Source organism: Dipteris shenzhenensis, chromosome 9 (genome assembly GCF_047967505.1).
Source record: "Dipteris shenzhenensis isolate YYH24624 ecotype China chromosome 9, Dip_SZ_1.0, whole genome shotgun sequence".
NCBI lineage: Eukaryota > Viridiplantae > Streptophyta > Polypodiopsida > Gleicheniales > Dipteridaceae > Dipteris > Dipteris shenzhenensis.
In genome coordinates this window covers 6,332,019-6,349,558 of record NC_141604.1, presented here as the reverse complement: position 1 = coordinate 6,349,558, position 17,540 = coordinate 6,332,019, and the positions used below count along the sequence as shown (strand labels likewise).

The following is a 17,540-nucleotide window of genomic DNA, read 5'->3' as shown; positions in this document are numbered from 1 at the left end:
CCTCACTCTCTAATATATAGACAGGAGATGACTAACTCGAGCCTATCTACATTTTGGACTTTGCCTAAATTTAGCAGTTTAGTAAAAATTGCGATTTTCTCGACAACTCTTTTGAAAGTCTCCTTAACTAGGGTAGTTCCTTGGTTAAAATCCTTAATGCACTTTCAAAGCACCACTAACAAACGTTTTTTATTTTGTTTAAAGAATAATGATACATATGGCTATAACTCTAGCATCATGCCAAAATGCATTGGTTAGCTAGAAAGAAAGATAGATATATTAACCGCTACAGAAGCCCTCATGGGACTATGAGACAGTACACATCCAAAAAAGGAAAGCCCTTACATCTCTAAGTGTCGGAGAGAGTCGACAAGGCATCTCAGCTCAAATTATTTAGCAAACTACTAAAGTCTAACACTACTGTGAAGTGGCCGTCATTACATCATATTTAGACTGGTCTAGGATTGAAAAGTCTGATCAGTGCTATACCATCTCAAGAAACAGCCCATTTTCCTTTCTTTCGAGCTTCTTTTACTTTTGTAAATTTTTTGTTGAGCTGAATCAGGATGAGCTCCTCTGAAATCCATACTCTCGTACCTCTCAGCTTGTTGGTTTGTCTGAGGACTTTATTCCTCCCAGAAATTTTTAATTTTTTTCCCAGAAAAGTGTCTGCAAGGTCCAGTCTGTCTACTATCAGTCAGTCTTCTCTTCACTCTCATGTGTCTCGTGTGATCTTAGTCACATGTCTCTGACACTCTGTCTTTTGTCTATATGCCTATCTTTTGTGGATTAGCTACCCACATTCTCTTGGCATGCTCTGTCTATGTCCCCATCTATCTTCTATATGTCAGACTCTCTCATGTCTATCTGATAGTCTCTCTCTCTGTGGGACCTCTCTACTGGCTAATTGTCTTTCTTTCTCTCTTTGTCTATGATCCACTCTTGTCACTACCCTTGTGGACCCATATGAGGATATCACTTGAGGAGGGGTATCTCAGGATCTTGTCTATCTTGTCTTCTGGCTTGTCTCTCAGTCCTTGTCTCGTCTATCTGTCTTGGTCTTATCTTTTGTCATGTCATAGTCCTATCTTTCTGTCTTCCTTCTAGTGTCCACTTAAGGAGGGTGTTGGAGATAAGTGCACACTAGGTGTACTTCTCCTAGTCTAGTCTAGTGCCATGTGGCACCTCTATAATTGTCCCATAAGTCAGTGAGTCTACTCTATCTTGTACTTCTCACCTATATATTGTGGGTGTCACATCAATGAATGTATCAATCTTGTGTCTTGTCTACACTCATCTCAAGGTATCTCTATGCTTTGTGTCTCCTTCTAGTCTTGCTCTCATTTCAGTTTCAGTTTCAGCTTTGTCTCTCCCCCATTTCTCCTATAAAAAGGACTTTGTTCCTTGATGCCATATATCTAGTTGAATCTAGGAATGTGCCAAAACTCATCCTCTAAAAACAAACCATAGTGCAGTTTATATCTCATGATAGTCACTCATAAGGTTGAAAACCATAAACTCCATCACGCATAGCAAGGACTAGCTACTATGACATCCCCTTTGACGTCATCATCGTCCAAAAGTGGGTGTAGACCATAGTATAAACATATGCTCTCACACATACAAATTCACACACCCACAAATACTTAAGCATCCATTTATACAAAGTCTTCATACTGAGTTTCTGTCGGCAGGACTTTGTTCCTTGATGTCATATATCTAGTTGAATCTAGGAACATGCCAAAACTCATCCTCTAAAAACAAACCATAGTGCAATTTATGAGAGTAATCTCAACGGAAGTAAGAATGGAAGAAGGTGAGAGAGAGACAGAGAGCCACAAGTTTTGGTGGGTGCAGAACCACCCTAATCTTCTTTTTCATTCATTTATATATGTGTTTGAGTATTGTACATAATCGGGGTAAAGGCACAGTGACCTTTAACCCCCACAACCTCCCACTTAAAGGACAATGTGCCTTTAAGGGAGAACAACCAGTGAGCATACTATCCAAAGCCCATCAATACACGACAATACTCAAACCGCTGACTAGGTAGACTCTTCGTCAGCATATCTGCAGGGTTATCATCTGTATGAACCTTGACAAGCTCTATGCGCTTGTCCTCAAGTACCTCCCTGATGAAATGGTACCTGACCTCAATGTGTTTAGTCTTTGCATGAAAAACCGGATTCTGTGCTAGCTGAATAGCACTCATGGAATCACTATGCAATGTCGGTACACTTGTATGAATCCCCAAATCTCCCACTAGCCGATCAAGCCATATAGCCTCCTTGCAACCCTCTGTGGTTGCAACATACTCAGCCTCTGTGGTAGACAAAGCCACGCACTTCTGTGCACGAGACATCCACGACACTGCATCACCTGCAAAGATGAACACATAACCAGAAGTGAATCTCCTACTATCCACATGCCCTGCATAGTCTGAATCTGTGTACCTAAGTACACGCATGTCTCCTTTACCAAAGCAGATGCACATCTCCTTGGTACCCCTCATGCACCTCATGATGCACTTAACTACCTCCCAATGCCTCTTTCCTAGATTAGCCATATACTGGCTAACAACTCCCACTGCAAATGCAATGTCTGGTCTAGTAGCTATCATAGCATACATAAGACTCCCAACTGCTGATGCATAAGGAACCTTGGCCATCATGGCCCTTTCCTTATCTGATTTGGGACTATCTGTATGACTCAGTTTCACATATGGAGGCAATGGAGTACTCACTGCCTTCCCCCCCTTCATATTGAAACGCTGCAATACTTTTGTAACATACTCTTTTTGTGAAAGCCAAAGAAGTTTCCTACTCCGATCACGCGTGATGCGCATACCAAGAATATGACCTGCAAGTCCCAAATCCTTCATATCAAAGGCCTCATGCAACTTGGCCTTTAATGCATCTAGCTCATAAGTATTCTTGCTAGCCAATAGCATATCATCCACATATAGTGCCAAGATTATCAAGCTATTATCCTTAGCCCTTTTAGTGTAGAGGCAGTGATCAATTTCACTCCTTCTAAAACCCTGGGACCGAATGAAAGCATCAAACTTCTGATACCATTCTCTAGGCGCTTGCTTAAGACCATAGAGACTCTTCTTCAGCTTGCAAACTAAATGCTCTTTGCCCTTTTCTTCAAGGCCTTCCGGCTGAGCCATGTAAATTTCCTCATGCAAATCCCCATGCAAGAAAGCTGTCTTGACATCCATCTGCATAAGCTCCATATCCTCTGCTGCCACTAGTCCAAGCATGCATCTAAGTGTGGTCATCTTCACAACCGGAGAGAATATCTCATCAAAGTCCCACACCCTTCTCTTGCTTGAACCCTTTAGCAACCAAACGGACCTTGTACCTAGGCACATCATCACCTGTAACCTTCATATTGTAGACCCATTTACATGGCAATGCTTTCTTTCCATGTGGCAAGGAAACCAAGTCCCAAGTCTTATTCTTCATAAGTGAACTCATCTCTGATTGCATAGCATACTCCCACTTGCGTTGATCCTCACGCATCATAGCCTCTCTGTAGCAAGAAGGCTCCCCGCAATCAGTAAGCATCACATAGTCTACCCCTGGAACAAACTTATCAGGCGGTCTAGACACTCTAGATGATCTTCTCAAGGGCATTTCAGATTGCTGTCCCACCTGCATATCAGCCACATTTGGCTCATCATTTCCATCAATAGATGATCCATCATCTACCCTTGATTGTATACCTGTGGGAGTACTTGGTGGTACCATTTCTTGCACATTTGGTGCATGGATAGCTTGCTGTCTATCAACATATGCAGGTGGATTCACATCCTGGAAAGCGATTCTCCTCATTTCCACATCCCTCATGGGTGCCTTATGCATCTTCTTCTCATTGAAGACCACATCATGACTGCGTATGATCTTCTTTGCTTCTGGATCCCAGAGACGATAGCCCATCTCTCCACTTTCACCATAACCCAGAAAGATGCATTTCCTAGACTTAGGATCTAGCTTCTTTCGAAGCTCTTTTGGCACATGTGCATATGCCTCACACCCAAATATACGCAAATGAGAGTAAGAGGGCTTCTTGCCACTCCATACCTCTTCAGAAATAACACCATCCAAACTCTTACTAGGTGATCTATTGATCACATGCACTGCAGTCTTCATTGCCTCAGCCCAAAAACCACCAAAAAGACTTGCATTGGAAAGCATGCATTGCAACCTTTCTTGAATGGTACGGTTCATCTTTTTTGCAACTGGATTTTGCTCTGGAGTACGAGGGGATGTGAGCTCCCTCTTAATCCCACGTGTATCACAGAAATGCTGAAAGTCATGAGAGAGATACTCTCCACCATTGTCAGTCCGTAGGCATTTAAGCGTTCTACCTCACTGATTCTCAACCAAGGCCAGCTATTTCTGAAATACCTGGAACACATCACTCTTCCGAGCTATAGCATAAGCCCACACTTTCCTAGTTGCATCATCAATGAATGTCACATAGTATTCAGCCCCGCCTAATGACCATGTAGGCATGGGACCACATACGTCTGAATGCATCAAATCAAGCATTTCAAACTCTTTCTTTCCCCTTCTTTTATGGACTGATTTAGTCTGCTTCCCATAGAGACAATGCTCACAAAATTCAAAATCAGAGAAACTCAAATGCGGCACATAACCCAAATGGCATAAAAGTTTCATTCCATTCTGGCTCATATGCCCCAACCTGCAATGCCACAAAGAAGTGCTTGGCTGCTCGGTTATTGCAACAACATGATCAAATACCCCTGATACATGTAAGGGATACAAAGTCCCATACTTGGCATCCCTGGCGAAAAGCATGGAGCCCTTCTGAATTTTTCAACTTTGAAAGCCAAAAGTGGTGTGAAAACCAACATCCACTAGCTGACCCACTGAAATAAGACTCTTGATCAGCTTAGGCACATGTCTCACATGTTTCAAAACAAATGCAAACCCATTTACAAAAGAAAACTTTATGTCACCTGCTCCCACTATGTCACATGCATAGTCATTTCCAAGATGCACACAACCTGTCTTTCCACTGTCATAAGTGAAGAACCATTCCCTATGGGGAGTAACATGGAATGAAGCACCAGAATCCAAAATCCAATCCTGGGAATATGCATCATCTGAAGTGGTAAGCAACTCTGCAGATAAACTAGACATGAAGAGAACGTCATTGTCACTATCATGTGTGACTGCATTGATCTCCTCGATCTTCACTTTTCCTTTGTCCTCCCTTGGACTATCTTCCTTTTGATTTGCATCCCAATTTGCATTCTTTTTCTTATCCTTTTGCTCTCTTTTTAGCTTGTGGCAATCCTTTTTCATATGGCCCTTCTTGCCTTAGTGGTAACACTCAATATTCCGTGCCCTGGATTTGCTACGAGACTTCCCTCTTTCTTGGGACTTCCCCGTGAACTGTGATCTGCCCCTTTACACATTTAAGGCTGCATCCTGCTTGTTGCCATCCATAGACTTCCGTCCAATCTCCTCGGCCAACAAGCTACCCACAACATCATCAAATTTCAGTACTCCACCAGGTGCAGAGTTACTAACAGCTGTACGGAAGGTATCCCATGAGGATGACAATGAACATAAGAATAATATTGCCTTAGTCTCCACATCAAAACTCATCTTCTGAGCCTGAAGCTAGCTGAAAATAATATTAAATTCATTCAAGTGAGAAGCAATGGAGACCCCTTCCTTCATTTGTAGCTCAAACAACCTCTTCATGAGGTAAACTTTATTAGAGGCAGTTTCCTTCTCATAAGTGGCACAGTTTCTTCCACAAATCTTCCGTAGTCTGCTCATTTACTACTGTGAAATAAACTGACTCTGCAAGATGAAGTCTAATAGTAGACTTTGCTACATGCATCCAACTCATTCCAATCATCCTCAAACATATTTACAAGCTTAGCTTCAATCCCTGCCAAGGGTTTAATCTGCTTCTTTTGAATAAGCACATCCCTTATTTGTTCTTTCCACAAAGAAAAGTTTGTTCCATCAAACTTTTTAATGCTGAAAAACTCCTTTTCATACATGGAAGAGGATGCCATGATGCAAATGAAACAAAATCCCAAATGCTAGTGCCTGCAAGAGAGAATCACACCAAATACCAGGTGCACCCAAATGTGTATGCCACAATAGAGTGAAATATCACCAAAACTCAAAGCTCAAAGCATCAAAAGATGCATCTGACTCATGTGCATATACTATGCATCCATATGAGCAAATATGGCCCAAAAGAAAATGCTAATAAGTGCCAAATGACTCAAGCAAACACCGTCCACTGGCATATGCATTAATAATATCTCATCCAAGAGAGCATAGCACTATCAGTGCATCACCTGCAATGTGTCAAAGCTGTCCCTCAGCATAAAATAGCATCCATGTGCAAAGCGTCCATAAAAAATAGCATCCCACAAGGCAATTTGAGCCTATCATCGCATCCAATAAGGACCGTAATGCATCCAAATGGCCTATAAATCATCCACTGCAACCCAATGCATACCACGAATGAGTACACACTGCTCAAACTGCAACCAGAGTGATCTGCATAAGGTATGCTCAAGAAATCATAGTCCCACGGTAATGACCGCTACTGAAAATAGAACCTAAGATGCCTCAAAACATGGGCGCCATTGCATAATCGAACTCAGCAAGAAAACCTGCAAATATCTCTCTTCTGCCAGAACTCCAAAATCCCAACCGATGAGTGAGAAATAGGAGTCAACACTTATCCACTGCCAAGTGGCATAAATCTAAGGTTTGAAAACCTTAGAATGAAAAATGCATAACAGAGAGACGAAATCGAATACACAGAGATCTATAACTCTGAAAATCCTCCACCGAATTGCGCAAAAACTGACAGGTAGGGATTTTTGGACGACCGGAACGCAATGGGACACACAGTTTTGAAAACCGTGGTCTCAATCACTGGGTCCAACACACGGACTGAAAAACGTTTTTGAAAACAGAGCTGTTTGTAAACTCCACCGGAGTGCGAATGATGAGCAACATAGAAGTTTTAGGACCTCCTGAGTCCATCGGAACTGACAGATCTGCAAATGGTTGCTCCAAACTTGAGTTCCAACACCCAGGCAAAAAACGCAGAAACTGACACAGTGAGTCAGAAATCCAATGAAATGATCCCAGATTCAAGAATGAAGGTGTTTTCAAGCTCCTGAAGTGAAGTGGACACCAAAAGCAAGCAATAGTTGCCTCTACAAGTCAATATGGAGTCTCTATCATCGAACGGAACAGGGAAAAGCTCAAAAAATGACTTTTTCTTTGAAAACTCTTAACAGGCTCTCAAAACCACTTCGCAAAACCAAAGTGACTTTTCCAAAGGTTCCTGCAAGGTCTCTACACACTCAGATGCAAGTAAAGTCACCCACAAAGCTTCCCACAGAGCTTCTCCTTCCTCCCACAGAGCTGCTGAGCTTCAAGCATTCACGCACGCTCAGCTAGATCATCCGGGCTCTGATACCAGTTGAGAGTGATCTCAACGGAAGCAAGAATGGAAGGTGAGAGAGAGACAGAGAGCCACAAGTTTTGGTGGGTGCAAAACCACCCTAATCTTCTTTTTCATTCATTTATATATGTGTTTGAGTATTGTACATAACCGGGGTAAAGACACAGTGACCTTTAACCCCCACAGTTTATATCTCACGATAGTCACTCATAAGGTTGAAAACCATAAACTCCATCACGCATAGCAAGGACTAGCTACTTTGACATCTCCTTTAACGTCATCATCGTCCAACATTGGGTGTAGAACATAGTATAAACGTTTGCTCTCACACATACAAATTCACACACCCACACATACTTGAGCATCCATTTATACAAAGTCTTCATACTGAGTTTTTGTCGGCACTCCGAAGATGAAGGGCACAATCAACCATGACGAAGGCTAGCACTAAAGGAGAAGACTAATCAAAAAGTAGTCCAAAATCTCTTCATTCAAGCTACGACTTCCTATAAAGACTAAACAATTTCATTTTAGTCTCTCCCAGACGAGCATCTAAACTTGCTGCTCATAGGACAACACACCACTTAAGATAGAATTAATTATCGCAATACCAACAAGCCACAACATGGTCGAAAGTTCACAAGGTGAAATTTGCATGTTTGCTAATACGGCAAAAGCATATATCTACATGAATCCTTGATGTCATGTCTTGAAAGATTACTCTTGCCTGTGTCCCCTTCTAGTGGGTAAAGTCTCTCTTTTGGATATCATTCAATTTGGGGAATTGTCTTCTTGAGATCTTCAATCTTTGTTTTCATACTTTCACATTCTAGAGTCCAATCCTCGCGCAGCCCTCCTATGCATATAATCCGGTTATTCCCATCCTTGGTTTCTTGCTCTTTTACCTCCTCATAGACATCACACTTGTTGATTATGGCATTCACCATTGCTGTGAATTCCTGTTTAATCAAGTTGAGCTGAGTGGTAACCAATTCTTATACCTTGGTCACAAGCTGTGGTGCAGGTGCTGCTGTTCTGCATCGATATAGAACTTCTTGAATTATTCTCTCATTGCCCTTGCTTTTCATTTCTGAAACTGTCTTCTCCAGAGAGGCAATGCCGAGCTCTAAGATCTTGCTATAAGAAATAAATATGCTCATGTGGATCAAGTTTACTATCGGATCTGTGGTAGGTCAAGGCATAGGGAGATGGTGTTGAGGCTATGGAAGCGTAGGAGGGCTTCTAGCTGGCTATGGTTGTAGCAAAAAGCTTTGCTTTGGGAAACTCCATCTAGTGGCTTGTAATGAGAGCCCCTCTGCTAAGGCTACCCCAAGCTGGGCCAAGGGTTCAGCCCAACCCGGGGTGGGTTCACTCCTACTCCTAGTCAGCCTCAGGCGCAACTAGAGTCTACGCGACGGCGATGACTTGGAGGCGGCGGCGGTGGCGGCAACGGTTTGTGCCTGACGACCTTCTACTCAACGGCGACATCCTCGATGACCTGCTCGACAAGAATGGGCTGAGCAAGGGAGGCTAGATGGGCTGAGCAGGTCCAGACAGGAGGCTAGACAGGACGCTGAGCGGGCCGAGAGAAGAAGAAGAAGAAGAAGAATATATTATCGTCCTCTGAAGACCAAAACCGGCCTATGGGACCTGAGCAATACAATCACAAGTACATGAAAGCTCCTCCCGAAGATGGGAGGGTGGAAAGAGAAACCACCTTCTAGGATTCAGGTGGATTCCTATGCTTGAAGAGCTTATACACAAATGTTCCTAAAGCTGAAGGTGACCCTTTATGCAGCAAATCAGCCAGTTTGTTATGTCCCTCAAGGAGGTGATTGAACTCTTCCCTAATGTGTGCATAGTGAGGGCATATCATTACCATGTGTTCTTCTGTTTCAACCATACCTTGATCACATAGTTGGCATATTCTACTCTCCCTTGTCATCTTTTTATTTATTATAAACCCAATTGTGGGCCAAAATTAGATATGTTGTCCTCCTAGTTGACAAGAAACAAATCGATCGTGTCTCAAGCTTGAAAGTACACAATCTCTGCATGATTCTGAAAGAGCTTTAAAGAATTCTTTACTTCTTACCTTGGTCTTATACAAGTATAGGCCAGCTTCTTGAAAAAGGTTTCGAAAATAAGCATCAGATCTCGTTATACTACTATCCACTTTATCTACAACAAACCCTGTCAAAAAAAACAAATAGAAGTATAAGAAAACCAGCCAACTAATATTAGAAAGCACTTTCCCCTAAAAATATTAGGAATTTAGAATCATAGCGGTTGTGATAGTTACCATTCTTTGCAATGTTCTCCTTTAAGACGAAGAAACCACCAGACTTTAGCCCCACCTGTGTATCGCATGTATGACAATAAATGATGGTCTTCAAAAATAATGGATAGGGCATCAGAAAGAAACAGTATTCATGAAAAAAAAAACAAGTATAAATTGGCAAAATGAAATTAATATGGACACGATATACGAGCATCCCAAAATTTCAAAATCGAGGAGTCAAAAGAAACATTAATTTCTTTATTCATAATCCTAAATCAAAGTAGCATAACTTTTGGCAAAAACTCAAAACAAAAGTTTGGAAAGTAAAGCTATACTCGACTGTCAAAATCTATTCCTAACCAAAACATCAAAAAAATGCATTGGCCATTAACGTCCCATATTACAGTCATACTTGATATAACGAAACCTATCTCCACTTAGGTATTTTTCACCTTTTGTCTCAAGTCAAGTCTTGTCACAATAATATTAAGTCTGTCGTACTCATCACAAAGTTTTAGTAATTATAGCTCGTACAACTGCTGCTGTTACTGCTACCAGACTGGTGGGGAAGACGTCTGCTGAAAACTCACTGAAGGACTGTTAAAGGTACCAGCAAACAATCTGGCATGTAAAAAAGTTGCAAGAATAGGGTCTTTCAGAAGAGTAGGAAAGTGCAGGACTGAGTGCCTAAGGCTCCGTGTCCACCATGATGACACGGGGCTGCATAGAAGACCAGTGGGGGAAGCGGGCCCTTAAACAGGTTATGACCGCACAGACACCACCTAAGGCCACATCTGAGTTTCTTGTTCCCTTGCTGAAGTGAAGCAGCAGCGGGGGAAGATACAAGAGTGGAGGAAAGAGAAACATAAGCGAAAGGAATGGGAAAAAGAGAAGGCTGAGTGGGAGCTGGAAAAGCCCAGCACCAAGAAAAAGATGCAAGCCATGGAAACAGAGCTGCAACAGCTCAAAGAGATGAAGTCACCAGAGCTTTCATGGGGCTTTCATGCAAGGTAACAGGGAGCTAAAATCAAAGAATGAACAGCTAAGTAAGGAAATGGCAGCCATGCAGGCTACTATGCAGGGGCAGCACAAGGAAATCATGGAAGGGATGGCTGACAAGCACACTAAATTCTCACAGCAGATAACAAAGGGAAAGGCAAAGATCATAGAATTGAAGGAAGTAGTCAAGAAAGGTACCTCAGCCCAAAGAAAGAATTCATATCCAATGCTCTAGAGGAAGACAAGAGAAGGAACAGCAAAGCCTTGAAGATACTTGTCAGAGGACTGGCAATGGGTCCTCAATGGCCAATGCTGAAGCATTAATTACCAAGATTGGTATTGATGTAACCTTTGAGGCCTCTTGGAGAGTGGGTAAAGCTGATGCACCAATGAGGCCAATGGTGGTGAGATTCCGGACTGCAGTAGACGGATCCAATTTCATAGATATGAGGGCAACATTGAAGGGGACTAGGACATACACCCTCACGCTCTTGTAGCAAGAACATAGAAGCAACAGGATGATCGTAGTGATGGCGGCAAGGGAAGAAGGGAAATGGGCGGCATATAAAGATGGTAAGGTGATCATCCGAGAAAAAGGAGAAGAGGACAGAGGGGTACAAACAGCACATGACGGCCTATGATGCAGAGGTGCAAAACAGATTGAGCATTGCTGTGTGGACCTATAACACCACCCCTTGGTCTGATCCAGGACGGTTTTTAGATACCTACACTAATAGAGATGGCTTCTTTTACACACACACGAGAATCTTAAGAGACGGCTATCCATAGTGACAAGATACGCATGGGAGTCGTCTCACAAGAAGGAGATGAGCAAAGATAGCAGGATATGAGGCTCCGGGGGTGTATTCTGTTCAGTTCGCATCTGAGACCCCTCATATCTGTGATGCAGGAGGAGAAGCATGTGCGACACTTGTGGATATGACTTCAGTCACTTGATGCAACCGCATGGCCGATTTTCATTCCAGTATGCTACTTTCCCCTAGATAGATCATCCAATGAGCATGAGGTCACCACAGAGGGACATAGCCCATATGAGATGATACACGCTGGTATCAAGGAGTTCTTTAGAGGGAAAAACCTCCTCCTAGGTGACTTCATGGCGTAGAGGGAGTAGATAAGTGGGCCTACTAGACTTTGCATTAGACGTACCAAATAGTGAGGCACTCAGATGATGCACCACAAGTAACAAGGTATGGACCACCTTTATTGGACATGGGGGCAGTGCATGACCTGATCATACATAACGGCCTTCAAAGATGGCCATTATCCAAAGGGCTCCCTTGTTTCCCACATGGTGGGAGACAAGTACAGTGAACTACTTCATGAAGCCCCTGGCCTTTGTATTAGGAGTACATGATTTTACAGTCCCTCCCCCTCCCCCCCCCCCCCCCTTCCATGGTGCTGACAACTCCTACTGGCATTCACCATCTTGGTTGCTACAAGAGACAGGCTGGGATCCTCCTACAATCAACCATGTTCAAATACACTTTTACCATGCCACCTGTCTCATGATCTATGAACTTTCCTTAAAGATGAAGACCTTGCACATGCCTCAGACCCTCACTCATGGTTCGCTGCTGGGTGCCACCTTGTACACGAGCAAGCTCTTGGCATTTGACGACGTCCGAGGCAGAGACACACTTTCCTCTCACTTATGCTAAATGACGTGATTTGCTCTTTCTGAGGAGGAAATCCCACTGGAACTTCTCTCAAAAGGGAAGCCACCCATCCCCATCACAAACTCGACTATCTAGCACACATATGCCACATCGCTCTATGATGCCCCAGCCCATGCACCACCTGATAAGTCCTTACTACCCAAACCCGCCATGCACCTCCTGATATGTCCTCACTGCCCAAGCCCTGTTAGAAATAGACCAATAGAAGGTACGCACAGTGAAAGACAGATAGAATAGCCCAAGAGCTCACACAGTGTGGTGTGAGGTGTGGAATCACAAACTTCTTAAACTTATGTGCATAGCATAGGTGTGCAGACTCATCAATAGACAAGATATAGCAGACACCAAAATAGCATATTTCTATCCAAAGCTATGGACACGATACAAAAGAGAGAGGTCCAGAGCCCCACCAATGGTGTGGTCCTTTGATCTAACCACAAGGTCCTTCTCCTATCTACCGGCTATCTCTAGTCTCGAGCCCGCGTGCTCCACCTCGAGCTTCTGTAGACATTCTGTCCAGATCACAACACCTTGCTGCCCTGAGAGACAGCCAAGGTTCAGCCCTTGAGAGCTCAGTCTGCAGCACACCTTCTACTCTCCTTCACCTCCAGGATGAGGCCCAAGTAAGTGTCTTCTGGCTGCTCCTGTCTGCTGCCTTTTCTGCTAAACTGTTGGATGAATGAATGAGGCCCAATGGCCTCTTTATATAGAGGCCCAAGGCCTGCTCCATAAAACCAACCAGCAGCATCATTCTGGCCCATCCAAACAGGCCGACCAGTCTGCTGAAAAAACGCCCTTAAAGGGCTCTCATAACAAGGGCCCCTAGCCCACAACACTAGGGATTTGGCCCTCCCTTCAAGGGCAGATGCCCTCCTATAAATGGACCCTGTTTGGCACTCTGTGGTCAGCTTTGACCAAGTCAGACAAACATTCTCTAAAGATGAGCGCGCCAACTTTTTGAACAAAAAAACACTTTCAACTATTTTCGTGTCTGCTGCTGCTGGGACTCTTATATGGCCTTAATGTTGTTTTAGCTGTCCCAAGACTGCTCCTCAACTTGAGGCTCAGAAATGAAGGTAAAGCCTATGCTACATGACAAAGGTCTAGGTGTGCCATTGCATCCATGTGGACAGGATGCACATAACAGTTCGAGCAGCAGTTTGCCCTACAAAAGTCAGGCTATCGGGGCCTGAAGATCCCCTCCTGCAGAGTGAAAGCTCGCTGTAACAGAAAAGCACTTTTCCTCCCATTCATTATCCCATCCTTCAACCTCTCCAGCAAGTGATCTTCAATCAAAAGGGAGGAATAGAGAAAGAATGGAGGGCACTACCGTGCTGCCCTTCCCACAGAGCAATACATTCCCAAATCTCAGCTTGTACAGTTGTTCATACCGGCTTTAAATGCTTTTATGCGCAGCACCAATTGTGAACTATAAGCAACAAAGATCATGAAGGTGTATTGGACCTTTCCGAAGATACAATATTTGCAAGTAAGATTCAAACAAACTTTATGACTAGACTTGATATTTTGAAAGAACAACACTTAATCTGAAATTTACCATCAGTTTTAAGGGACAGGTTCCCCAAATTCAACTTTCGACGTACACATTTTTAAATAATCAGAATATAGTGTATATATCTAGATGAATCCAAGAACATGCCAAAACTCATCCTCTAAAAACACAACACATAGTGCAGTTTCAATCTCATGATAGTCACTCATAAGGTTGAAAACCATATCGCATAGCAGGGACTAGCTACTATGACATTCCCACGAGGCATCAATGCCCAACAGTGGGTGTAGACCATAGTATAAACATATGCTCTCATACATAGAAATCCACACACCCACACATACTTGAGCATCCATTTATAAAAAGGCCTTCGTACTGAGTTTCTGTCGGCACTCCAGAAGTGAAGGCAGACTCAGCTGTGGTAAAGGCTAGCACTAAAGGAGAAGACTCAGAATATAATGTGAAGATTCGTGTCTCACCTTGGCCCTTTTGAAGAAAGCTACAAGATCTTGATCCGTTAGATGTCCAATACACCATTGTACCCAAATAACATCGTATCTTTCTGCTTCCGGAGTGTATTCCTAAAAACCAGGGTGCCAAAGGTCCAGGTAAAGCATTTGGAAGAAAGACAATTAATACATAGCACTGGAGAAAGACCCAAACAAGACTGCCGTACTTGTAACGGAATGCAGTAAAAATTGACAGCTCTCCGTGACTCCAGGAGCTTATCCCCAATGCCCGCATTCTTCAATTCTTCTTTGGCAGCTTCTAAAAAGTGGGAGACTGGCTCCACCAGATCGACCTGGAACACTGAGATTGCGTCCAGGTCACTGCTAGCACCCATACAAAAAAGTATACAGCACACTAGGGAAAGCACAATTGCATAAAAACTGTGACGGCTACAGCAAAAGAAAAGGTCAGCACAGCACGGAAGATCGACTCTTTATCAGATAGATTCGTCGGTAGCAGCATACCTCGTGAAAGTGACGCAATAGAAGGTTCTTCGTGACTCTGCCAACACCAGCTCCACAATCTGACGATTCAACTAGGTAAGAATCGGACAAGAGGACGGTTCAAGATCGTATCGCTCAATAAATCAACTGCACCCTCACCTAAGGCTACCAAACGTTTCCCCGGCGAGTGAGCCCGCGAAAGGTGATTCAACAGTTCCTTGAGGAATTCGTCGCTAGCTATTACGTCGGGCTCGCTCACATGCCCATATCCACCGAGGACACCGTCTACAGACGGCTCGACGCCCTGTAAGTGTACGATTAAGCATTGCAAGGAAGCAAGCGATGAGAGTGGAGCGAATTAGTTGGAATCTGTGGCAAAACAACAAAAGGAAGCACTGACCTCCCAGTAATGGACGCCCTTGAGGTACCATTGATGCTTCTTTGCGGGGTCAGAGGGAGATTCACAGGAGGAATTCTCGCCAGCTTCGACGGACCACATCTGAGAGCTGCTGGAGTAGGAATTACCTTCGGAGTCGATGCCTCCCTGCTCCATTTTGGGTGATACAGAATGTGGACACACAGAAAGAAGGGCTTGAGAACGCAGGTGCAGATTGTAATGGTGTTGGTGATGCCTAGGTTTAAGATTGAGTGTTTGCAAGGAAAGCCACATTGCTGCCCCTTCACATCTCTCCCAAGACAACCACACTACCATAGATTTGGAGGATAGCCTCCTAATTTGTGTCACCAACCATCCACTGGGCAGCTTTGATGGGCCGCACACAAATCTTTTGTGTCAGTGTCACGCCCCCGTCCCTCCTTTTGGGCCAAGTAGGACAATCACCCTGCACACCACCTTTTGGAGGATGGCGGGCGGGTAGTGTGAACCAAGAGTGCATTTCCTAGTTTGTGCCAAGAAATTTGATCTATCCACTCCATGTATATGCATCTATATCTATATCTATCTATCTATCTTCTATATTTTCTTAAAGCAAAGGTGACACGTAGGAGAATCCTTATCTAGGCAAAGGAGAGCTCCACGAGGCAAATGCTGTAAGGAGGCCATTGGTGATGCAACTCTTTTGCCCATTGGCTAGATGCCAAACTCAGTCTTTGGAGAGGTGAGGTATATTGACACATTTTCTAGGAGCCATGGCCCTCAATGCAAAGCTTAGGTGATTTTGAAATTTGCACCGCCTCCTTGCAACATGGCTGCAACCTTCTTAGTAACGCAGCTCTTCCACCCATTGGTTGAGTGCCAAGCGTGGTCTTGGAGAGGTGAGGTATATTGACACATTTTCTGACATGCATGGGCCTCAGCACAAAGCTGAGGTATATTGACACACTCCTCCTATTAATTAATTATGTTCAGCCCCCCCTTTCAATTAAACACATTAAGCTAATCTAACAACCCCTCAATATGCAAAATATGTGTGCCTCTCCCTCCGCCTCTCAGTAGCCACTCATGTGCATCCCCCCACTCCTCCACTCCTGCGTTGCTCAGCCACTCCTGTGCATCCCCCCAATCCTACACATCTCCCTCCACTCCACTTCTACGCATCCCCCCACTCCTATGCATCCCTCTACTCCAACGCCTCTCCTTCCACTCCTACACCTCTCAGCCACTCATGTCCATCCCTCGCCTCCTCTCATCTTCTTCCTCCCTCCACTCCAGCCTCCCTCTCCCTCTCCCATCCCCTCCTATTCTTCCTTCTTCCCCAAGAGGCTTGCACAGCCCCCCTCCTTCTCTCTTCAACCTACATTGCTCTTTATAGCAGCCACCAGCTGAACTTTCTGGAGACCAGAAGCTTCTCCAAGAAGCTCATACCTTCTTCTGGGAATTCGCATAATGGAAATAAGGCTTACGTTAATCGAATTTGTGGGGGAATAAGGCTTACATTAATTTTTTACCCTCCCCCCCCTTCGCTACACAAATTAATAAATTGCCCCGTTTTCAATCTGGGGTACCTGACACATTTTCTAACAAGCATGGAAGCTTATGTGATGGGGGATGCATCGTGCAATCAAAAGTGGCACATCTATTCTACAATTGTGGAGGGTTTCGACAGAATGTATACCGCAACAACAACAACACAACTTATACCTACATGCCGTAGCTAGACTAGGAGATTACCTCCCTGAATTGGGCTCCCAATCTTCTTAATGTGCGGTGTGGCATTGTTGCTCTTCTTCCTTATGCACAAATTTATGATTTTTCGTTCGATCCTTGCACCTACTCCATGAATGGGATGGAAGGCGGTCCTCTCTCCACCACTGAAAGTGAACCATAGCTACTTAGCTTCAAGGCAATGGGGTGCAATCGTAAAAGGATCGGTCTAGTAGATTGTGTTTTATCGTGTTTCTAACTTGCAAAGTTCATCATTTCAATCGTTTCTCATTAAGAAGGGAAGGCTTCGGCCTGCCCTGCGATAGTGTCATGACGTTTCATAGTTTCAAGAAGCTTTGTGGCCTGCAATTCAATGGTGATTGCCAATGGGGTCCTAGCCTAGTGGTTAAGACGGGTGGGTGGGTGTGAGTGTGCATGAGTTCAACGCCTGGTCGTGGCAGCACCATAATACCAAAAAAAAAAATTGCCAATGCCTGGTGGTTAA

At 43.9% G+C, this 17,540-nt stretch overlaps 1 protein-coding gene across 2 annotated transcripts in view; it reads right to left on the bottom strand.

Annotated features, from left to right (window-relative positions):
* The window catches only part of LOC147898125 (alpha amino-terminal protein methyltransferase), a 34,262-nt gene extending 18,645 nt beyond the window's left edge, over positions 1-15,617 (bottom strand). For both annotated transcript variants that reach the window (XM_087379533.1, XM_087379534.1), the window contains exons 1-7: positions 15,332-15,617; positions 15,091-15,235; positions 14,953-15,011; positions 14,655-14,780; positions 14,458-14,559; positions 9,788-9,842; positions 9,581-9,678 (exon numbers count right to left, since the gene is read on the bottom strand). In XM_087379533.1, the coding sequence (XP_087235659.1) occupies positions 9,581-9,678; positions 9,788-9,842; positions 14,458-14,559; positions 14,655-14,780; positions 14,953-15,011; positions 15,091-15,235; positions 15,332-15,601 (855 nt within the window). In that variant the 5' untranslated portion in view covers positions 15,602-15,617. The remainder of the gene's footprint in view (positions 1-9,580; positions 9,679-9,787; positions 9,843-14,457; positions 14,560-14,654; positions 14,781-14,952; positions 15,012-15,090; positions 15,236-15,331) is intronic.
* Between the last annotated feature and the right edge of the window lie 1,923 nt (positions 15,618-17,540).